The sequence below is a fragment of the Lampris incognitus genome, chromosome 1, assembly GCF_029633865.1.
Source record: "Lampris incognitus isolate fLamInc1 chromosome 1, fLamInc1.hap2, whole genome shotgun sequence".
Taxonomy (NCBI): Eukaryota; Metazoa; Chordata; class Actinopteri; order Lampriformes; family Lampridae; genus Lampris; species Lampris incognitus.
Genome location: NC_079211.1, coordinates 154,143,496 through 154,167,535, shown reverse-complemented (window position 1 = coordinate 154,167,535; position 24,040 = coordinate 154,143,496). Strand labels below are relative to the sequence as shown.

Below are 24,040 nucleotides of genomic sequence, written 5' to 3'. Positions count from 1 at the left end.
GTGAGCAAAGCTTCAGCTCAAGACAAATGTTGCTCCCTCCCACTCTCTCTGTCCCCTCCCTCCTTCTTTGCCTTTCTCTCCTCTCTCTCATCTTTTCTGTCGTTTGTACAGGCTAGCCTTCTTTCCCGTCTTTACTCACCCACCCAGTTTACTTGTTATGTCTCTGTTATATAAACCACCCCTAGACATGCTTGGTGGCAGCTCTCTAAAACACGCGTACACAATTTCTCCCCCGCACACACCCACACACACACACACCAATACACAGGCTGTCACAGTTGCTTGCTAACATCAGCAATGGATGCTGCTGTGCAGCGTGGACGGCAAGCAGGGAAGGTTTCACATATCGGGGTGTGTGGTCTGCAGATATGCACAGCAAGGCACAGCTCGTGTGTGTGTGTGTGTGTGTGTGTGTGTGTGTGTGTGTGTGTGTGTGTGTGTGTGTGTGTGTGTGTGTGTGTGTGTAAGCTCATAGAAGAGCTAACTGAAAGCATAGATGCGTTGCTGTGGTGGGGAATGTCAGATCTCCTTCCTACTGCTCAGTCCATCTCTCTGTAGGAGCAGGCAGTGCCTTCCTCTTCACCAACTTCTCAGGACAAAATGGCTTTTTAGCGTTTTTTGTTTGTTTGTTTTTTATTGCTTTGCTGCTTCTGATTGTTTTGTTTTTTTTGTTCTTTGCGAGGTGAGCCGAGCTGAACCTGTGTAGCTGCTCTTCTATATCCTCCTCTGTGCTTTTTGTTCCTTGGCAAGGTGTGTCCAAGAAATCAGGAATACTGGATTTACACAGGGAAATTTTCAGAACAGTAAGAGTGTTTGGGGAGAGTGCAGGCCATGTTGGGGCCGGCGAGCCGTCAGGATTGCAGCAGTGCCCTGTTCTGCTTTGGCTGCTGGAATGGCCGAATGGTGGGCTTTTTAGCATGTTAGCATGCTGCTAGCTCACAATCAGTCACTCACCAGTGGAGTTTATATTTCATATGCCTGTATTATTTATGACATGAGTGAGTGTTGTACGATACCTGAATTGGACCTTACCTTTATCATGCACAAGTGAGTTTCCATATGCATGCTTGCTAATTTTCATGAGTACCTCTGATATACTGGGTGAGTGCTAGCTTTACCATTGTACTTTGCTGCCTGCCACTCCTGGCTGGTGATCAATCACTCTTTCAAACGGATCTGAGGGTGCGTGACTGTTCAGTAGAGTACTGTCAGTCTTTATGATAATTCAATTTCCAAAGTGTCAGTAGCATGGGACGTAGTTATGAGTGCCTGGTTGCATCTGCAGCAGCAGTGCACCATCTTCTTACCATCACAAGGCTATATGCATGATGTGCCATTCGTGTATTTGAATTGAAATCTGCCTGGAACAAGGATGGGATTGCCATTGTTTGGTCCTTTGGTCCCACCTCAGCAGTACAATATAGCTCTGTCATTTGCTTTGCCTTTTCCCCCCTCTGTAATTGGTGCTACTGGGGTATTGTGTATACATAAATATGCCCATCTTTGACTATTTTATTCTGGGTGAGGGAAAAAAAAAGCTATAAAACGGCTCCAAAACAGGCCATCAACGATCCAGAAGCATTCCAGCTCTGTGCACTCAGTCCTTTCAGGTGGCCAGTCCGGCTCACCAGTGGTCTCTTTAAAACGCTCTGAGCCTCTGTCACCCTACTGTGTCACCCTACTGTGTCATAAGCTTCTCCAGCAGAGGAATGAAACTGTGATGTGTCACGTCTGTCATCTGACTTCCTCCTCTACTTGCTCACTGTTCCTCAATATGAAATTGTTCCTCAGAAATGCCTCAGCATGCCAAGTTCTTTACAGGCACAAGAAACTTCCAATTGGGGAATTGAATTGGTAATTGCGAGGGAGCCGAGAGTTTAGGTTTAGGTTTAGGCTTCATCCTCAAACAGTAGCTGAGTAAATGTAGTTTCAGTGAAAAATACTATGAACAGTCAGACACACTCTTACAAACATACTCATAAGTTCTAAACTCTAATTTAGAGTCCTGACCCAAAGTTAAAGGAATACATGAGGCTTCTGGTTCTAGTTCATGTGATTTGAGGATTTGATCCAGTATTTGACTAGGGAGTATGACGCTTTCCCATCTCACTAAATAAACCAATGCTGCCACATGGAAGTGGGACAAACTGGATTAACGTGTGTGTGTGTGTGTGTGTGTGTGTGTGTGTGTGTGTGTGTGTGTGTGTGTGTGTGTGTGTGTGTGTGTGTATGTGTGTGTGTGTTTGTGTGGCTGAATACATCTGCAGTAAACCTATGTGCTTTTGCTGAGCTGGCAACTTCACACTATTGCACCCTCATGAGCTGGCCATTGAAAGGAACAAGTGAAGTCACTGCCACTCCCTAGTAGATCTGCTCATAGTCGCACACTCCCTAGTTGATCTGCTCATAGTCGCACACTCCCTAGTTGATCTGCTCATAGTCACACACTCCCTAGTAGATCTGCTCATAGTCACACACTCCCTAGTAGATCTGCTCATAGTCACACTCCCTAGTAGATCTGCTCATAGTCACACACTCCCTGGTAGATCTGCTCATAGTCGCACACTCCCTGGTAGATCTGCTCATAGTCGCACACTCCCTAGTAGATCTGCTCATAGTCACACACTCCCTAGTAGATCTGCTCATAGTCACACACTCCCTGGTAGATCTGCTCATAGTCGCACACTCCCTAGTAGATCTGCTCATAGTCGCACACTCCCTAGTTGATCTGCTCATAGTCACACACTCCCTAGTAGATCTGCTCATAGTCACACACTCCCTAGTAGATCTGCTCATAGTCACACTCCCTAGTAGATCTGCTCATAGTCACACTCCCTAGTAGATCTGCTCATAGTCGCACACTCCCTAGCAGATCTGCTCATAGTCGCACACTCCCTAGCAGATCTGCTCATAGTCGCACACTCCCTAGCAGATCTGCTCATAGTCGCACACTCCCTAGCAGATCTGCTCATAGTCGCACACTCCCTAGCAGATCTGCTCAGTCGCACACTCCCTAGCAGATCTGCTCATAGTCGCACACTCCCTAGCAGATCTGCTCATAGTCGCACACTCCCTAGCAGATCTGCTCATAGTCGCACACTCCCTAGCAGATCTGCTCAGTCGCACACTCCCTAGTAGATCTGCTCATAATCACACACTCCCTAGTAGATCTGCTCATAGTCACACACTCCCTATTAGATCTGCTCATAGTCACACACTCTATATTGTCAAGGAGACCGACCAGTGAATTTGCAAGTGGGCCTATAATAAAGTCACAGTGTCACACAAGTCTTTCCACTTGCACATGCAGTATAATTTGAGGTCCATGTGCCCAGTGCGAGGAAACGTTTGTACGATCATGTAACAGCATATTCAGTTATTTCACACTGTCTACAAATTTCTTTGCCTGCAGAGATCCCATAGATGTGCATTGCTCTGACAGGAAGCTTGACATTATTTAGTGACAAATACTGTAATAGATTTCTCTCTCTTTGTGCCTCTTGCTGTGAACTGTAGTGTCTTCTTATTTCACATTGCAGACTGCCTGATGTGTTTTGTTCTCGTTTCCTACTCTCACACATTCCCATCATCCCTATCATCTGTCACCCCTTACCTTTCATCTCTTTTCCCTTTTCTTCATTTCAATCATTCACCCACTTCTGTGCTCTCCTTTCCTTTTGTCCTTCTTCTCCCTGAACATAAACATTCCCTCCTCTATTTTCTATCTCCTTCCCTTACTTCCACTTAATCCCCCCCCCCCACTCCTGGAAGCAGGCTGAGTCGGGGTATGGTTCAGAGACCAGTCTGAGGCGTCATGGTTCCATGTTGTCCCTCACCTCAGCTGCCAGTGCCTTGTCTGCCACATCCACATCTTCCTTCAAGGTAAAACATGACTTGAGACAAACCTGATCTGAGCCATTTTTTGTACCATCTCTGACATTGTCACTGTTCAAATGACATTGATTTTCCAGCCAAAATTGTTCTCACGCCAGTGTGAAGAGTCCTGCGACCACCCTGTTAGGGCTAGTAAAATAAAGTATCCCAGAACTTTACTCTTTTTTGAGCGTTAGGGTTAGAGGCTCAGGATATGCCTGCAATGCACCACAGTTAAATACATGTATGTTGGTGATAATGACCGCAGAAACAATTTCGATTTCTGCACTGTTATTCAATTGTACCTGTATGTTATAGTCAGAGTTATATTTGTAGCTCTTACAATTATACCGAGTTATCAAATCTCTTTGCGTCTCCCTCTGCATCTTTTTCTATGTTTTTTTTCTTTTCTTGGTGTCTATTTCCATTTTTCCCTTCTCAGAAGGGCCACAGCTTGCGTGAGAAGCTGGCTGAGATGGAGACCTTCCGGGACATTTTGTGCAGACAAGTGGACACACTGCAGAAATACTTTGACTCTTGTGCTGATGCCGTTTCCAAGGATGAGTTCCAGAGAGACAGAGGTAACTTGGGTTATCTGTTAGATCAGATGGATATTTGTGTAAAAGCAGTAAATAAAATGCCTAAAACTCATTTTGCTCACCCTGATAAATGGCTATTGATTTAATTTCCTGTCCCAGTGGAGGTTTACACACCAAATGATTTCAGAGCTTCAAGTCATTCATATCTATCCTGCTTCCTCACACAGTTTGAACCCGCAGAGGTGAATCCAAATAATGCAGTTTTGTTGTGAACTTTGTGTCCCCTTCACTGTTTGGAAAAGCTCAAAGAAAGTGGATCAGTCTGCCGACTCTTGGGGAATGGAAATACGTTGTCGCTGCTTAACAAACAAATGACTAGAAATGATGATCCCTGTCTTCAGCTGGTGGTGTAAATCCGTCTCAGTTAGCTGGCCAAGACAACATTTGCTCTACTGGGGAAGAGATGGGTAGATTGGAGATACTGTAGATGATGGATTGCTTTGGGATTTTTTTCCAGTAGTGGAGGAGGATGAAGATGACTTCCCTAGCACCACACGGCCTGACAGTGACTATCTTCACAACAACAACGGCAGCAAGGAGAAATGTGAGTTTTGTCAGCATGAGCCTGTGTGTGTGTGTGTGTGTGTGTGTGTGTGTGTGTGTGTGTGTGTGAGACCAGAGGTACGTTCCCATTAAAAGTGTCTCAGATGAGCATCAATTCGGCTGCCAGGGCTTTGATAAACAGTAGATTTTATAATATTTGGAAAAATATTACATTTATAAACATGGAATTTTTTTATTTAAAATTTTTACAAATTGTACAAACATAGATCCCCCCCCTCACAGTTATCACCTTCCTTATCATAACGGTCTGTCTCTTTTTTTTTGTGTGTGTCAGTATTTCCCCCTGCCAGTCCCAAAGGTGTCAATGGTATTGACTTCAAGGGTGAAGCTATTACTTTCAAGGCCACCACAGCCGGCATCCTGTCAACCCTGTCCCACTGCATCGAGCTGATGGTCAAACGAGAGGACAGCTGGCAGAAGAGACTGGACAAGGTGTGTATACTTGACCATGAAGAGGTAAAGACAAATGTCCCTCATAAGCTTTGCTTTGCAGGAATGAAAGGCATGTCCTCAGTGGGCGTGTCAACAGCCATATATATCTGTGTGGGCTTAGCAGTGAGTGAGGAGTATAATTGTCCCTTCTCTGTTGTTTTTAGAGACAGGCTGGTGTTTCACAGCCGCTGAGGCTACGTATACTTCAGTACCGCGTGTTCTGCGTGGACCAGACAGGATTACCTGAATAAAAAAATCACTTTTTCATGCCAGACTCGATGATGGGCTTTTTTGCTGGAGTGGGAAGGCAATGTCTAGTGGTCTCTTGAAGTTAGCTTTTTCGTCCTTCCTGTGAAAAAAATGTCAAATTCAAGCTACGTGTCTCAGCACAGCAGTGGCAACTACACAAGTAAAAACATTTTTTCAGCGCTTCATTCTTTAGAATGTAGACTTGTTTTGTTCAAAAGCATAAACCTGATGGTAAAATCTCTAGAACAGACCACACACCAAGAAGAATAGACTTTTCTCTGGAGTTGGTGGTAGCAGATTTGCCAACCTTGGTTGTGAAAGGTTGCTTGTTTGAATCTCTGGATCATCTAGGTGGTGAAAAGGCAATGAAAAAATCTTCCTGAACAAAAATTTTAATGGTGCTGCTCTTGAGCAAGGAACTGAACCCCCAATTGCTAATTTGTAATTAGAAATAATTTGTTGATATTTGGTTTAACCAGAAAATGTAAAAGTGACAGACTATTACCCCATCTGACAGCCAGCGCTGTCTCTCTCTCATGAGATGGATGTGAGTCTGCAAAGGTATTTTCCTGTGGCTTAACACGTCACACGCTTATCCCACTGAGCTCAGCTGATGTTGCAAAACCAGTTTGTGTGTGTGTGTGTGTGTGTGTGTGTGTGTGTGTGTGTGTGTGTGTGTGTGTGTGTGTGTGTGTGTGTGTGTGTGCTCTCAACGCACATTGCCCAACCCTAAAAGGTACGAAAGGCAGGAAGAGCTTTCAGTTGGTTTAGACTACCAGACTGAAACTACCCAGCTACAGCATTTATATGTGTTTGTGTCTGTCTGCCTGCAGTCTAGCTGCTGATGTGGATTAAGTTGCCAGATATTGAGTTAGGGACACACACACAAGCACACAAAAAAGAGGAAAGGCTCACAAACACGTGCAAAGAGAGTGAATTAAAAGAATGACTGGCCGGACATCGTGGTGCAATTTCTGGAAGCCGTCCCTACAATGGAGGACAGAGGCACTCAAATACCAAAGACAGAGCTGGGTCCCACTCCAGACATGCAGCCTCTTCTTTACAGTAGGTCTCCATTTGTATGTCTTCCCACTGCTTGAAACAATGAGATAGTTACAAGATGTTCACACATTTGATTTGAGCCTAGTCTTCCTTTTCTAGACTTTGACAACACTTCAGACTTTACTTAATTGGTTCTTTTCTTATTTTCCTTCCAAATACTGACCTTTTTTTCTTGGAAGCTTTGTTTTGTTTTGCAATAGATTCTTCAACCGCAATTGCTGCAAGTTGCATGCTTTGCCTGATGGGAATGGTACTGAAATGAGTATGAAACTTAAGCTTCTTGTTGTGCTCTGTTGACCTTGCTTTCTAACTGTAATTCCACATTGTTGGTTCCTTTGTGTTAAGGTTCCTTCGTTCTCATTGTATGGATAAAAGTTCTCGGGCTGGTTGGCCAGGTTTTGGTACTCCATGGTGTGGGCACGGTGAGCACATCTGAAGCTGGAAGATAATCCTTATTCTGAGGTCGATAGTAACAACCTATTGTTCCTGGGTTCATTTCTGAGGTCTGTTTATTTGCCTCGGGCCGTGAGTGCGACACTTTGTGGGGGTTGTACCCGTTTGAGTGGCATGCACAGCCCAATGGGATGGTGGGTCCGTTTGATTGTTTCACAACCTGTGTTGGACCATAGTTCAGGACATATGGATGTGTAGTCAGGAATTAGTGGGATGCTAAACACCAGGAAGGGATTTGCAGAATAGGTGTTGCTTCCACCTCTCTAGTGTTTCCGTATATCAGTGGTAAACTGATAGACTGTGTTGTACTTTAGGCGGAGGTTACCTCTAGCTGTGAAACACCACAACTTTTGAGTGTGGAGAAATTGAATATAGAAAATTTGTTATGGGCAAAATAGATGTTTGAATGGGTTTATGTCCATTCTTCTTCTTATTTACTGCTGTTCATTCTGTAAATGCAGGTGGGTAGAGGGTTTGACTCATGCCTGTGATACTGCCTCTGTGTGCAGGAGCTGGAGAAGAGGAGAAGGGTAGAGGATGCATACAAGTCTGCAATGAATGAACTGAAGAAGAAGTCTCACTACGGGGGCCCAGACTACGAGGCAAGATGGATTGGATGAAAGGATTGGGCCTAACTAGATATGCCAGACCAGAGCTTGGCTGCCACTTAGGCTTATCGGCGTCAGCATTCAGATCAACATACATTGTTATGGTTTTCCAAATGCTGACTGCTTTCCTATTATTGACCCTCTTGTTGCTTTTTCACAGGAGGGGCCCAACAGTCTCATCAATGAGGATGAGTTCTTCGATGCTGTGGAAGCGGCTCTGGACAGACAGGACAAGATCGAGGAGCAGGTGTGGTCAAGACCTGTCACTGCTCCGCATTAATATTATTCTGCCCTGTTCGGAGGGTTGTGGGTATTACTCATGAGTTTTATTGAGAAAGCATTATTTGTCAATAAGCGCCATTGCAATTTCTTGAATTAATGTAATGAATGAATGAAGAAAGATTGACAGAAATGACAGATGACTTCTCTCTCTCTCTCTATCCCTGTCTTCCTTGGTTTTCTTTCAGTTTTTTGTATTGTTTTCACATTTTCAAAGTAGAGTTTTCACCCAAGTCTTACCCTCTGTCCTCAGTGCCAGTCAGAGAAGGTGAGACTACCTCGTCTCACTCCTGTTCCCCCTGGAGATGCCTACTCCACCATTGGTACACACCGATTTGCCTCTAAGGTACTCCATATGCCCTTATTTTCTCTTCATTATGGACTTGATTTCCATCCTATTGTGTCCTAACTCAGGCTGGTCGATCTACCGTACCTCCTCTTTTTGTAAGCCAATATCCAAATCAACGTGCAAGCAGCATCGTACTTATAATGTGTGCATGTTATCTGTTGACATTTAGCCAGCCTAACAGGTGAATTTCAGCTTGTGCTTGTTCTTTTTCGAGTCCTTTTATTTCTAGGAATTACCAGAGCTATTTAAAGTTGTTGATTGTTTTTCAAGAAATGTGGCGCTGCAAAGGGTAGTGGTGCTGTCTGCTTCACTGTCACTCCTTCACGGTGCTTTGATTTCTCATTCCTTTCTCTTTGAATCCTCGTCTCTGCTGTATAGCCCCATAGCCATTCCTCCTCCCTGTCCTCCGTTGAGCTAGTCAGTGCTTCAGATGACATTCACAGATTCAGCATCCAGGTACAGTTGTTCATCAGAGAGCACCACCTATCTGCAGGGGCAAGCTTTGCCCACTGCTTTCCACAGCTGCCACAGAGCGCAGATGGCATTGGAATGATTATTAAACTGTCCCTCCAGGATTCCAGAGACACAGACTGAATAGACTGTTGATCACATTCTTTCCTTGGATTCTCAAAAATATTTATCAGCATAATTTGTAGGTTAAGACATGGTTTCAGGTGGTTGGTTTTTGGATGTAAAGATTGTTAATTTAATTAACAGAAAAATGTTAGCAGGGCATATTGGAACTTCCTGGAGTGACTGACGTCATTTCTTCATTACGTTGCTGATTTCATACCACCCAGTGTTGGTCTGGTGTAGAGGTCAGCAGGTGCTGCATGACTCGACTAGTGAAATCTCTTAATTCGCACCTTCTCCCTTTCTAATAACACTCCACTGTGTCTGCCTCAGCATGAGTAGGCATGGATCTAAGTAGGCTATGCGCTCTCTTGCATGCATTGTGGGAGTTTTGAATAAAACCCTGGAGAAGGCTCAGATATATTTTCCATTATTGTTGTGAAACTCCCCAAGGCCCAGTGTCTCCCAGAATGTGTCACTGCTCAGTTGCAGGATATTAAGATTTACAAAAAAAATGCTTGGGTTTTTTTTATTTGGCTCCAGTGACTCATCAAAGGGTCTTGAATGTCGTATGATATTTACTGTAGGGGTTCTGTTTTTTTTTAAATTTTATTTTTCAAGTATTTGACTTAAGCATCACATCCCTTTTTCAAAGAAACTCCCAAATCCAGTGCATCCAAATGTCTGTCTGTCACTCAGGTGGAGGAGATGGTGCAGAGTCATATGACCTACTCCCTTCAGGACATGGGAGGAGATGCCAACTGGCAGCTGGTGATAGAGGAGGGAGAGATGAAGGTGAGTGGAGACTAACAATCAAAGTTATTCTGCTCTTTGTCCTGATTTTGAACATTTCTACAGATGTGTTTTGGTGAATTTGGTATGGTTACTGTCCTTTTAATCTTAAGGCCTGAATTCAAGCCCTCACAATGGCAAGTGCTGACCCTGATGAGTTGCTTTTTAGCAAGACTGAAATAGTACTGTTTCAGGGTGCTGATGTGTAGTCAACTCCATACTCTTACATCCCTTTAAAGAATGACAAGAAAGAAAATAATTTGCCAACAGGGTCACAAAAATCTTGAAAATTCTTTGGCCCCAAAGTTTTGCCTTTCCCTTTGTTTGGGCCATTTCCAACCCCAAATAAACACTGCATCTTTGAACACATAACTTCTTTGTTACTTCAATTCTGAAGTTTAAGATACATTTTCTAATTGAGAGAAAAAGAGGAAATGACACATTTTGAACTATGACTGTTAAAATACATGGAGTTCTTAGCGAAATTTGATAATTTTGTCACTAACTTTCCTCTTTAACGGAAAGCTTTAACGGATTTTTGCTTCCGGTGTGGGACGATGGCGGTGCGAATTCACGTTTGCAGCGGCCTCACCCAGTACAGGTTTTGGAAGATGGCGGCATGAATTCACGTTTGCAGCGGCCTCACCCAGTACAGGTGTGGGAAGACGGCGGCATGAATTTACGTTTGCAGCGGCCTCACCCAGTACAGGTGTGGGAAGATGGCGACATGAATTTACATTTGCAGCGGCCCCACCCAGTACAGGTGTGGGAAGATGGCGACATGAATTCACGTTTGCAGCGGCCCCACCCAGTACAGGTGTGGGAAGACGGCGACATGAATTTACGTTTGCAGCGGCCTCACCCAGTACAGGTGTGGGAAGACGGCGACATGAATTCACGTTTGCAACGGCCTCACCCAGTACAGGTGTGGGAAGACGGCGACATGAATTTACGTTTGCAGCGGCCTCACCCAGTACAGGTGTGGGAAGACGGCAGCATGAATTTACGTTTGCAGCGGCCTCACCCAGTAAAGGTGTGGGAAGATGATGACATGAATTCACGTTTGCAGCGGCCCCACCCAGTACAGGTGTGGGAAGATGGCGGCATGAATTTACGTTTGCAGCGGCCCCACCCAGTACAGGTGTGGGAAGACGGCGGCATGAATTTACGTTTGCAGCGGCCTCACCCAGTACAGGTGTGGGAAGATGGTGACATGAATTCACCTTTAGAGCGGCCCCACCCAGTACAGGTGTGGGAAGACGGCGGCATGAATTTACGTTTGCAGCGGCCTCACCCAGTACAGGTGTGGGAGGATGGCGACATGAATTCACATTTGCAGTGGCCCCACCCAGTACCAGTGTGGGAAGATGGCGGTGCGAATTCATGTTTGCAGCAGCCTCACCCAGTACCATCCATGCAGTGTCTTTGTCCATGTCTGTGTTTAAGTTTTGTCTTCGTTTGATGGCTGGGAGAGCTTGGTCTGCTGGTCCTGTGGAACCAGGGACCATGGCCCTACCTGGAGCTGTGCCTGAAGAGGTAACACCGAGAGCGGTCTGATGTACATGGAAGCGGAGCAGGCTAAGCTAACTGCTAGGCCATGCAGACCAGCCATTCCGATAACACCGAGGGCGGTCTGGCAGCGGCCTCGCCTGGCATTGACTGGTGTTTTTGGTGTCGTCGTGTGGAGTGCGGGGAGTTAGTTGAGGGTGTCTGGCTAGGAGAGCTATTGTTGGATCAGCTGGGAGAGCTTGGTCTGCTGCATCCAGCGGGCCCAAGGACCACGGCCCTTGCCTGGAGCTGCACACGAGGAGGAAGCACCGAGGACAGTCTGATAGGATGTGGAAGTGGGGCAGGCTAAGCTAACTGCTAGCCCATGCAGACCGGCAGTTCTGACGGTCATCCTGGCTGGTGTTCATTCTCTTGGACAGTGATTTTTTTAATTTTTTTATTTTTAGTTTGGATATATGTACTGGCATACATGAAATGAAATGACAAATAAAGTGTTCCTGGTTCCTGATTCCTAGCAGGCCATTTAAATTGAGTGCAAGCCTGTCTCAGCACAAAAGTAAGAAGCTCACAATTATGTTGTGTAGCGATTAAACAGGGTTAATGTTCACTGTTGTCAATGTGCAAACAATGTTCACTTTTTGTATAATGCAAGTGTTGTCATAAATAATTATTTACAAAGTGTTAATTCATTCAGCCATTGTGCTAGCTGGATTGATTTATCTTCCTTTTTCTCTTTTAATGACTTCCAATCTGACTTATTTTGGCTTGTAGGTGATATTTTTCATTAGGTCATAGTTTTCACTGTAAACTGTAAAATTTTATGGGATTTTTTTTCTCCCTCAAACTCTTGGTACTCTGTGTGTGTGTGTGTGTGTGTGTGTGTGTGTGTGTGTGTGTCTGTCTCTCTGTCTGTCTGTCTGTCTGTCTGTCTGTCTGTCTGTCTGTCTGTCTGTCTGTCTGTCTGTCTGTCTGTCTCAGGTGTACAGGAGAGAAGTGGAGGAAAATGGTATTGTCCTGGACCCACTCAAAGCCACACATGCTGTTAAAGGTGTGACAGGACATGAGGTCTGCCACTACTTCTGGGATACAGCTGTCCGGATGGACTGGGAAAGTATGTGTACTTTCATCCATCGCAGTCAACATCATCACTGTCATAATTTTTTGTTTATGATAGTTCCATCCTGGCTACCGATCTTTGTTATAAAAATATTCTCATAGCCATCTGGTTTCACTGTTTCTGAATCAACGCTTAAATATTTCAGCCACCATCGAAAACTTCAATGTTGTGGAAACGCTCTCAGATAATGCTATCATTGTGTACCAGACACACAAGGTAAGCTGGAATCACATCACATTGGTTGAATTAATGCTACAATATTGGTTTAGTTTTTATCAATACAGCTCTGTTGCTTCTTTTATGGTTTTGTTCCAGAGAGTGTGGCCTGCGTCTCAGAGAGATGTCCTGTACTTGTCAGCCATCAGAAAGATCCTAGCCACCAATGAGAATGACCCTGACACATGGCTGGTCTGTAACTTCTCTGTTGACCATGACAACGCCCCTGTAAGTCTGAATGTATGAGTAGCATATAATTACAGCACTGCATACAGTTGTATGCAAAAGCACGTATTCCCTCATTCAGTGCTAGTGTTTTATGTAAGTTGACATAGCGAGGCATCGCTCAGTCCTTACAGTACATACATCTAACCTCCTGTTAGAAATGACACATCACAGCATGTGGACACTTATATGAAGATTGAACAATTAAGTAAATGTCTTGATGCATACTCAATAATCCAGGTGTAGAATCCCAGAAAGGGGATTTTTCTGGGAATTAACTAAATGATTCAGTATCTTAAAGAACCCCCTTTAGCAGCAGCAACCCAAAGCAATCATTTTCTGAATGGTTTAATTCTTCTCCATTGTGTCACAAGAATTCTGCACACCCCAAACTGTCCCATAAGGACATATGGCTCTGCACAAGTCCTGCAGCAGCATCTCATTGGCTGTGTTTACATGCAGCTAAATAATCTGATTGATCGCTCAGTCGGAAAGATTAACTTCATATAAATACCTAAATCGGAAGGGCGTTAACTGATTGAGCTCTGTACAGTTGAAAATTCCATCCAATGGAAAGAGGCCGTGTACACCTTTTTACGATCCATTAGCTAGCCATATAAACAGTTGAGTCTTAGTTTGTATGGTTGTGTACTTTACAGGTCCTTGGAAGGGACAAACGCACCTCCACACTTTGAAAGCCTTCAACATAGTTGAGCTTACTATCTAGCCCATTTCTGACTTAATTAGATAAAGGAGGTACAGGTGCACTTCTTCACAAATGAAGTGGTGATGTAAATTGGTGGAGTTGAGGGGAAATCTCAGTTTTTAATTTCATTTCATAATAATAATAATGATGCATTTTATTTGTGGGCGCACTCAAGGACACCTTACAGAACACAGTAAAAAACAAGCAGCACTGTATCAGACAGCATAAAATCAAAACAAAGCAGGGTAGACAACAAAAAGCTAACACAACAGATAAGTATAAAATCATCTGCACAACACTCAATGAAGCGTGGATCAGACTGAATATGCCAGTTTGAATTTAATGTTGGTGTGTCTACTTCTGTATTGACAGGACTTGCTATGGTAATTTGATGCTAAATGCTACTCTGCATGCACAGAAGTTATGTTTGCACTACATATATTGCAGACAGAAACGGACACCTTGACCTTATCGCCACATTTGATGTACTTACAAACAGTTCATTTGGAATTTTGAGTCAGATAGAATTCATTTGGATAGATGAAAATCTGCATGTAAAGATTGCTAATGTGGTTTGAAACTTGACTTCAAAACCCTGATCCTGATCTTTTCAACCATTTGATTAAAGACTTGAGCTGGAAACACACTAGAAGACTTTTAAAGTCCTGATTGACTGGAAAAAGACTCAGCATCACACATGCTGGATGGACATTTGCGGATTACAAACACTGGTCACAACTGCTACACTTGCGGACGAGCTCATACTTGTCCAGATTTCAATTGTAAAACTACTACTAATTTTGGCTGCTCCCGTTAGGGGTCACCACAACGAATCATCTGTTTCCATCTCTTCCTGTCCTCTGCACCTTCCTCTTGTCATCCCAGCCACGTGCATGTCCTCCCTCACCACATCCATAAACCTCCTCATTGGCCTTCCTCTTTTCCTCTTCCCCTGGCAGCTCCATATTCAGCATCCTTCTCCCAACATACCCAGCATCTCTCCTCCACACATGTCCAAACCATCTCAATCTTGCCTCTCTTGCTTTGTCTCCAAACCGTCCAACCTGAGCTGTCCCTCTAATATAATTGTTCCTAATCCTGTCCTTCGTTATCACTCCCAATGAAAATCTTAGCATCTTCATCTCTGCCACCTCCTGCTCCACTTCCTGTATTTTCGTCAATGCCACCGTCTCCAAGCCATATAACATAGCTGGTCTCACAACCATCTTGTAAACCTTCCCTTTAACTCTTGCTGGTACCCTTCTGTCGCAAATCACTCCTGACACTCTTCTCCACCCACTCCACTCTGCCTGCACTCTCTTCTTCACCTCTCTTCTGCACTCCCTGTTACTTTGAACAGTTGACCCCAAGTATTTAAACTCATACACCTTTATTACCTCCACTCCTTGCATCCTCACCATCCTACTGACTTTCATTCCTCTTCTCTCCAGTGCATACCTCCACCTCTCCAGGCTCTCCTCAGCCTGCACCTACACCAACCTACACCCTATTCTTGCTACAGATCACAATGCCATCCACGAACATCATAGACCACGGAGACTCCTGCCTGATCAACGTTATACCTTTGTAATAATAATAATAATAAACTTTATTTGTATAGCACCTTTCATACATAAAATGCAGCTCAAAATGCTTTACATTAAAAACAAGGGAAACAATAAAACAACAATACAGATAAAATAAGTTAAAAGTAATAAAACACAGACCTAGGCAAAAAAAACATAAAACAAGGCAAGAAATAAAACCACAGTACAAGATAAAAAAAATAAGAGAAAAAGAAATATAAAGTGGAATTAATTAAAAGCAAGAGCATAAAAATGGGTCTTGAGCTGATTCTTAAAACTATCAATGGACTTTGCTTCTCTTATTTGTTGGGGGAGTCTATTCCAAGCCGTCGGTGCATAAAAACAGTTTGAACCCACCTGCTATGCTCCTGGCCTTACTCCCCTTTCACCTGGTCTCTTGCACACACAGTATGCCTACCTTTCTTCTTTCCGTCATATCAGCCAGCTCTCTCCCTCTACCAGTCATTGTGCCAACTTTCAAAGTTCTGACTCTCACCTCCACAGTCCTAACCTTCCTCCCCTCCCACTGCCTCTGGACATGCCTTCCCCATCTCCTTCTCCCAACAGTAGCATATAGTTTCCGCTGGCACCCCGCTGGCCAACAGTACCGGTGGCGATCATTGGTAAACCGGGCCTCAACCGATATGGAACGGAAATCTGATTTATGATCCACATATTTGATTTGGCAAAGGTTTTACGCCAGATGCCCTCCCTGACACAACCCTCCCCATTTATCCGGGCTTGGGACCGGCACTAAGAATGCACTGGCTTGTGCATCCTCAGTGGCCGGATTCAGTTGTAAAACTAACATATTTGATATAATTGTGACCGCTCCTAGTGGTGGACAGCTTGATTGGGCAGTGAATGATTTGAATCTTAATCCCCCACACCCTACAAGATAATGTGTGCCAACTGCCCATGGAGACCCACCCTATTTTATGTAGACTGGTGCAGACTGTGCACAGTCTCAAAAATGGCTGTCATGGCCAGTTTCGGATTACAATCAGCCTATAAATCATATCGTGTGTTCCTGCCTTCACTGTCATGCAATGGATCATGGTCTTGTTGCTGTGATCAAGTTTCAGCCAAGCTTTATCTGTAAGACTGATTGTTTACCTTTGTCTTTAAGAATAGACTAATACAGGGAGGAATTCATGGTAGGTCTAATGATTGTGAGGTTTCCTGGTCATGTGGTGGCAAAACAGCCCCAGGTCCTCGTCTCTCCACTACAGTGCTTGACAGTTGTTAAGAGGTTGTTGTGGTGATAGTGTTTAGTTGGCAATTGTGTTGTACTATAGGAACAAACACTCTACTTTTGTCTTGTCTGAGTTGTTGTGGCTCATTCATTCGGGCTCAGCCCTGTATTCCCTCATGATTTGATATGGTTAGGTTAGGGTGTGGGAACATAGTCTGAGGGAATATAGACAGGCTCCCAGCTCAGTCAGGAGCAATATTTGCAATATAAATCATGCTGGATATAGTAGTAGGTAGACTGCAACTTCGACATGTAGGTGTAACACACATTTCTTCTGCCTACTTGTTTGTTTCTGGCTGACTAAACCATCACGAAGTGAAAGGTTAAGGTCATATGCTTGGGTACATTTACTGTTATGACTTTGTGAGGACTGGATGGCCATTAGTTATGTCCTTATATGTTAAACCATGTGTTTGGATGACCACATGTAGCATCTTGCACACGTCAGTATGTCATCATACATCTTGTCAAGTCGAACCGTAACCACGGCCTCTCCTTGATGTACCACTGTACATCTTATTCTGGTCACCAGGGTCCGAAATTAACACTCGCCACCCGCTAAATGCAAATAGATTTTCTGATTGGCGAGTAAATCTCAGAAGCCTACCCGCCACATGGCGAGTAACAAAAAAAAGTGAAATCCAACCACTTAATCCCCCCATCTTTCTCCCTCTCTCTCTCCTTAGCAACAGCAATAACACAGCAACAGCAATAACAGAAATTAACCAACCAAAGTACATTAGAACAATAACACAGCAACAACAATAGCAGAAATTAACCAACCAAAGTACATTAGAACGATAACACAGCAACAACAATAACAGAAATTAACCAACCAAAGTGCATTAGAATGTTGCTAGACGCTACTGGCGGGTAACATTACGCACACACTCGAGAGGAACAATGAAGGCAGCACCTGTCAAACTCGGTACTGGCCTACTCTATTCTTTTAACTAACATTAGCAAGCAACACCAGTTACGTGGTGATATTTAGAAGGCGCAAAACCACCATCAAAAAGACAACCATGCCCTGAAGAGGAGGAAGAAGCCACCATCACCACCAAACCGAACAAAAGAAAGTTCAGTGAAAAGTGGAGGTACGACGATAAAGGAGGTGCGAGAGGCTGGCTGGAGTATAACGCAAAGACCATGATAGTGAGTTGCTCCGTCTGTCGCCAGGATGCCAAAAACCATAGCAGTTCATTTGTCATCGGTAACAAGATAATGAAGGTAGAAACCATCAGGGAACATGAGACCTCCAGATGTCACATTACCTGTATGAAGGCCTCTCGGGCTCAGTCGGAGCCTGTCCTCGCAACATCCTCCGTAAAGGCACTAATAGCCATGTCCGAGCAGACCAGCAGGAAAATACAGAACATGTTTAGGACTGTGCATGCCATTGGCAAGAAGGCGAGACCACCCTCCGACTTCAAATGGATGTGCGAGTAAGTGAATGTAGTTGTCATCTCAAAATATCCTTTTGCAGCGTAAACAAAGTGCTGGCTGTAGCTAACGTTAGCCAGCTAGCACTAGTATGTGACACCTAGCTTGCACTAACGTTAGCTGTGTGCTAGCTTCAACACCATGAAACAGGTTAAAACTGACTGGCGGTCCAACCTCAACTCAGGCACACTCTGGGATTCACTGACGGAGCAGCTGTCATCTCCCTAGATCAGGGAGTATGACCCAACCAGTGCTGTTGATCTGTGGCACCAAGACTGTCAGGAGCAGGATGCCAGACTTCATGGACGGTGCAAAGAGAGTGGCTGCTGTAGAGTTAGAAGTAGTCTGGGACTAGGGACGGGCATGTAGAGCACTAGAGTAGTTATAATAATACTGCAAATAAAACATGAAATCATACTTGTAACATTTTATCGTTTAACCACTGACTAATTTTACATAAAAATATTTTTGCGTCAGATCTGCTCTTGTCACATTTTTAAAAGCTTTTATTCAACACAATACCTTATCCCCTCATTGATATGTAATGAAAATGTATGGCACAAAAAAGGCTACTAATTATTTTGGCCGGTAAAAAATATGCTTGGCTGGTAGATTTTTTCATCTACCAATCCCCTTAGCTGGTAAGCCAAAAAGTAAATTTTGGACCCTGCAGGTCACCAATAAAACAATACAAAAATGCATTACATTTGCAAATGGGCAAAACACTTGAATGATTAGTGTAGACCAGCACTTCCCAGTGTGGGCCACGGCCCACTAGTGGTCCACATAGGCATTGCAAGTGGGCTTGCAGACTTTTTTTTTAAAGAGTTGCAAATGTATACACTCAAAACATTTTATCACTTTTAAAATAATATAATTCAAAATAAAAAATCAAATTTGTTCTTCTGCTTTAAATTTTTTTTTGTATGTCAAAGTTGTATAACGCACAGGGAATGCACTTAAATACAGTGTGAAATGGGCCTACTACAGGATATGGCTGTGGCAGTGTGTTTCAGTATTTACTGGCTGGCTGCTGGATTATATGGGTATGAATAATTAATTAGGCTTGGAAGACGATGTGATTTAGTATTGAATACTTGCCTGTCTTAATGAAATGAAAGTGCTACTGGGACATGGGCCAAATTCTTCTTGTGTGTTGATGGAACAGGGCTATCGTCCTGAGTGGGCCGTAGGATTCTTTGTTTGGGAACAGCTGGCCTACACAGCCTACTTTGTCAGGTGACTCTAATGTGATATAGAGCAGCTGTAACATGACTTGGATTTGAAACCTACGCTTCTCTCTTTCTCTCTCTCTCTCTCTCTCTCTCTCTCTCTCTCTCTCTCTCTCTCTCTCTCTCTCTCTCTCTCTCTCTCTCCCCCCCTGCCCCCCCCTTTTCCATTCCTCTCCCCTTTCCATTCCTCTCTGAACATCATTCCAACTTCGATGTTGTTCCACCTCCAGCCCACCAACCGGTGTGTTCGTGCCAAAATCAATGTGGCGATGATCTGTCAGACCCTGGTCAGCCCACCAGAGGGAGATAAGGAAATCAGCAGAGACAATATCCTCTGTAAGATCACTTACGTTGCCAACGGTGAGTCCTGCTAAAATCAAACCAGTTTTTTTTCCCCCCAATATCAAATATCTACTCTTTCTTTTTCTTCTGATGTCACTATCTAACAACCGTGTGTCCAGAAACAGAAGGACCTGAGCTCTATACAGCGCTGCTGTTCAGTAATTCATTCAGGAGTGGTAACTGGAAAATGTGGGCGCTCTTAATACTGTTTTCTGATCCTGGTTCTCTGTCTGGCTGTAGTGAACCCAGGAGGCTGGGCCCCGGCCTCGGTTCTCAGAGCTGTGGCCAAGAGGGAATACCCCAAGTTCCTTAAGCGCTTCACCTCCTATGTCCAGGAGAAAACTGCTGGGAAACCCATCCTCTTCTAACAGGTACCTGACCGTGCAGTCAGGTCTTCTTTCAAACCTTCACAAGCCGCTGCTTTTCCAAGGGATTGTTTAGGTCTGGAAGAGTACCCAAAATGAAATTGGTTGGTCTGCATAGGTTTAGATATTAGACAGAACATGTGGAAATTTTTTGGATTATTATATGTAAGTTGTGGATTTTTTTTAGGACCCCCCCCCCCCGTTCTCCAGAAGAAGGGGATTCTCCATTGGGGAGGCTATATTTCTCAACATCAGACAAGCTACCACCAAGTACATGAACCATTGACCTGTCAGAATGTCTATTCAAACTACATTACCCAGGATCCCCTGCCAACCAGGCTGTCCCGAGCGACGTCGTTGTAAAGAAGAGACTAGTTTACAGCTTTAACTCCATCAGTAGTAACCATTCTAGCCACATCACTGGCGTAACACCTTCAGCTGCCCATGGATATGCATTTATATGTCAAGTCAAGAATTTCTAAAGTGGTTTTTGAATCAATTTAACAGTTTATTCAAATCAATGTAACAGATTATTACTTTTTTTTGTAAATTGTTTTGTATATTTTCTTATAACATGTTTCTCTTCCTTGGTTTGCTTTAATGACTAATATCGAGCTTGTTGTGTTGCTGCTAAAGCTGGTACTGAGAGAGGAGGACTAGATCACCGTGACGACACGTGCCACAGTCTCTCCTCTTCTCCGTCTTTCTGCCTTCTGTCCCTCTGGTGACGACTCCCCCGCAGTCTGATGGAGGTGGCAGCGCTTAAAGCGTTTGAGCTTTGAACGCGTTTCTTCATGTTTCTGGGAGACTTTATATTTCTAGACTGTTTGTGACGTGTGTCAGAGAGCATGGTGGACCCAGTGGACTGTACAGGGAAGACCAGGAGCAGTTTGCAGCTGGTGTGCCAGTGTGCACAATGTGAATTGACTGTTAAAGGCTTGAATCCCGTGACAATAAGGTGCCTAGGAAACTGGAATGAGTAGATTTAGAAAAGAAAGACAAGTTGATCAGCGTCATTTCTTTCTTTGGGGCAGTACTGTTGACACAGCTGAACTGAATATCAATAAAGTGGTATTTTTGTGACACTGGTTGTGACCCATAGGTGTTCAGCCCTGGTCTGTTGTTAGTATATCACCTCCATTCCTCCCTGGAGTGATCCTTTCTGTCACAAATCTTAACGGACGACCCACAGCGTCTGGTGTCGGAGTAGGCTCTCTTGCCATGTTGAGGTTGGGGGGGGGGGTAAATTTGTAGTGCCCTAGAGGCTTGTTTTTTTGTTCACTGGCAACTCCTGAAACACTGAAAAACCTTCCTTACCTTGTCCTAACAAATGTATTGATCCTTTGACTGAATGTGGCACACGCCCGGGAGGTTCAGCAACTCCCCGCTATTGTTGTTTTCAGAATTGTAAGAGGAACCGTTGTCATCGGGAAGTCATGGACGCCCGAGGCCCTCAGCCGCACTGTTCCGGGACATTTCACAAACTACAGCACAAAAGGTGTGGCTTTCCTGTCCCTTGACTGTTAAAATTGCCCCCAAAGATGCCTTAGACACCACAATTGACCCTAAAGAAAGCCGTCTGTCCGGAGCATGCCACCTCCAGATGTGCTTTAATCCAGACACTAAAATGGGGGGGGGGGGGTCAGGGTCAACATTTCATATCCTATTACCTCAAGACTTTGCTTTGGACTCTGGATTTGTTTCCTGTCTTGTCAGGTGGTGTTTGGGCAGGTAGTACTTCATCAGGGTGAAAGGCAGGGCTCGGGGAATCTGGACTTGTGTTTTGTTTTGGTAAAGGAGCAACATCAGCTGAAGAATGCAGTTACCTTTTTAATTTTGATATTTTGTCAAGGAGTCTACACACTTTGTATATTTCTAAGTTGTACATCAGAAGTGTTATTATTTGCACTACATGTAATGCAATTTGACAATGTCCTGTAAATTAAAATTGTTACACAACAGAAACGAACACAGCGTACTTTGTACATTGACCCGTCTTTAAAGCTGTGGGTCGCCTCTACAAGCAGGACAGACACACCGTGTATTACTACTGATGTGTAGTAGTACTGATGTGTATTTGTACTGATATGTATTAGTACTGATGTTTAGTGGTACTGATGTGTATTAGTAGTTATGTATTAGTACTGATGTGCAGTTTATCTTGGACAGACCGTGTATTACTACTGATGTGTAGTAGTACTGATGTGTATTAGTACTGATGTGTATTTGTACTGATATGTATCAGTACTGATGTGCAGTTTATCTTGGACAGACTGTGTATTAGTACTGATGTGCAGTTTATTTTGGACAGAATGTGTATTAGTACTGATATGCAGTTTATCTTGGCGTATCTGAGAGGGTAAAGTCTACTGAGATGATGTGTTCTGATACCCTGATAGCTGCCTCATGCAAATACACAAGTGAGAGACATACACAGAATTTCTACAGTTTATTTGACTTTCTTCTATGTATAAATACACATTGTCTTAGATTAAGTGATTTTTTTTCTTTTTTTCAGCCAATAGTATAGTTCTTGAGCTTTATGTAATAAATTAAGGTCTCAAGCTGGACAGAGGTGTGGTCTGGGGATGTAAGAGGTCTGACATGGTCTTTATCAAGCACGGCTGGACAGAGTGTACAGGATGTGGGCATTATTCTGTATTGAAGGACAGTCCTGAGGTAAAGCTTCTTCCAGGGTGACACAAACCACGAGAGTCACACTCCGCACCAGCACCACCCACACGGTTCCTTCATGTGCCCGTCTGTACCTGTACTAGTGGGGACAGCAGAGGTGTGCATTAGCTTCAAAACAAGAGCAGCACCACCCACATGGTCCTTCATGTGTGCGTCTGTAGCTGTACTAGTGGGGACAGCAGAGGTGTGCATTAGCTTCAAAACAAGAGCAGCACCACCCACATGGTCCTTCATGTGTGCGTCTGTAGCTGTACTAGTGGGGACAGCAGAGGTGTGCATTAGCTTCAAAACAAGAGCAGCACCACCCACATGGTCCTTCATGTGTGCGTCTGTAGCTGTACTAGTGGGGACAGCAGAGGTGTGCACAGCTTCAAAATAAGAGCAGCACCACCCACACGGTTCCTTCATGTGTGCGTCTGTAGCTGTACTAGTGGGGACAGCAGAGGTGTGCACAGCTTCAAAATAAGAGCAGCACCACCCACATGGTCCTTCATGTGTGCGTCTGTAGCTGTACTAGTGGGGACAGCAGAGGTGTGCACAGCTTCAAAATAAGGGCAGCACCACCCACACGGTTCCTTCATGTGTGCGTCTGTAGCTGTGCTAGTGGGGACAGCAGAGGTGTGCACAGCTTCAAAATAAGAGCAGCACCACCCACACGGTTCCTTCATGTGTGCGTCTGTAGCTGTGCTAGTGGGGACAGCAGAGGTGTGCACAGCTTCAAAATAAGAGCAGCACCACCCACACGGTTCCTTCATGTGTGCGTCTGTAGCTGTGCTAGTGGGGACAGCAGAGGTGTGCACAGCTTCAAAATAAGAGCAGCACCACCCACACGGTTCCTTCATGTGTGCGTCTGTAGCTGTACTAGTGGGGACAGCAGAGGTGTGCACAGCTTCAAAATAAGAGCAGCACCACCCACACGGTTCCTTCATGTGTGCGTCTGTAGCTGTGCTAGTGGGGACAGCAGAGGTGTGCACAGCTTCAAAATAAGAGCTGTGCATTTTCACTGGTTCAGATCTGTGCTCAGGTCTGCTAGCTCACCTACCAATAACACCCAGACATCCTTAGGAGTCTGCTAACATCCAAAGTGCCGTTAAATCAACAAGAGCAAGGCTCCGTCCAGCTCGTCGTCTGAAGGGGCTGTGAATGCAGCAACTCCAGCTGTTTGGGGTTTGTTTTGTTTTTTCACAGCACATAAACAGCAGCCACAGTACAGGGCCTCTGAAGACCTGGGTTCCTCTCAGGTTAGAGTGAAGAGCCAGCCGACTCAAGATACCGAGCCGCCACCTCGCCCACATCAAGACACCGCCTTTGGCCTTTGGTGACTGGGATGAACAAAGAGTCTCTTCATTGCATCGGTCTCTTGGTGTGAATGTTTGCTGTGGCAACAGGCTGGCTTGTGTCCTTTCAGTGACACCACCCCACATCCTGGGGTGCCATCATGTTCACTGTAAACATTTCACATCCAACCAGCAGCTACAAGCAGCAGCAAGATCTTCAAATCCTCGGTTGTCTCTTGC

At 44.4% G+C, this 24,040-nt stretch overlaps 1 protein-coding gene across 6 annotated transcripts in view; it reads left to right on the top strand.

Moving 5' to 3' along the window:
• The window catches only part of LOC130106800 (ceramide transfer protein), a 44,167-nt gene extending 24,012 nt beyond the window's left edge, over nucleotides 1-20,155 (top strand). The window contains exons 4-18 of one of the 6 annotated variants that reach the window (XM_056273347.1): nucleotides 3,775-3,882; nucleotides 4,316-4,454; nucleotides 4,933-5,016; nucleotides 5,311-5,468; nucleotides 7,742-7,834; nucleotides 8,001-8,087; nucleotides 8,373-8,465; nucleotides 8,847-8,924; nucleotides 9,741-9,836; nucleotides 12,321-12,453; nucleotides 12,605-12,675; nucleotides 12,775-12,903; nucleotides 19,353-19,482; nucleotides 19,705-19,835; nucleotides 20,017-20,155. In XM_056273347.1, the coding sequence (XP_056129322.1) occupies nucleotides 3,775-3,882; nucleotides 4,316-4,454; nucleotides 4,933-5,016; nucleotides 5,311-5,468; nucleotides 7,742-7,834; nucleotides 8,001-8,087; nucleotides 8,373-8,465; nucleotides 8,847-8,924; nucleotides 9,741-9,836; nucleotides 12,321-12,453; nucleotides 12,605-12,675; nucleotides 12,775-12,903; nucleotides 19,353-19,482; nucleotides 19,705-19,832 (1,527 nt within the window). In that variant the 3' untranslated portion in view covers nucleotides 19,833-19,835; nucleotides 20,017-20,155. Of the gene's footprint in view, nucleotides 1-3,771; nucleotides 3,883-4,315; nucleotides 4,455-4,929; nucleotides 5,017-5,310; nucleotides 5,469-7,741; nucleotides 7,835-8,000; nucleotides 8,088-8,372; nucleotides 8,466-8,846; nucleotides 8,925-9,740; nucleotides 9,837-12,320; nucleotides 12,454-12,604; nucleotides 12,676-12,774; nucleotides 12,904-19,352; nucleotides 19,483-19,704; nucleotides 19,836-20,016 lie in introns of all 6 variants that reach the window. The other 5 variants (XM_056273177.1, XM_056273257.1, XM_056273094.1 and 2 more) reach the window with 5 other exon arrangements.
• Nucleotides 20,156-24,040: the final 3,885 nt, after the last annotated feature.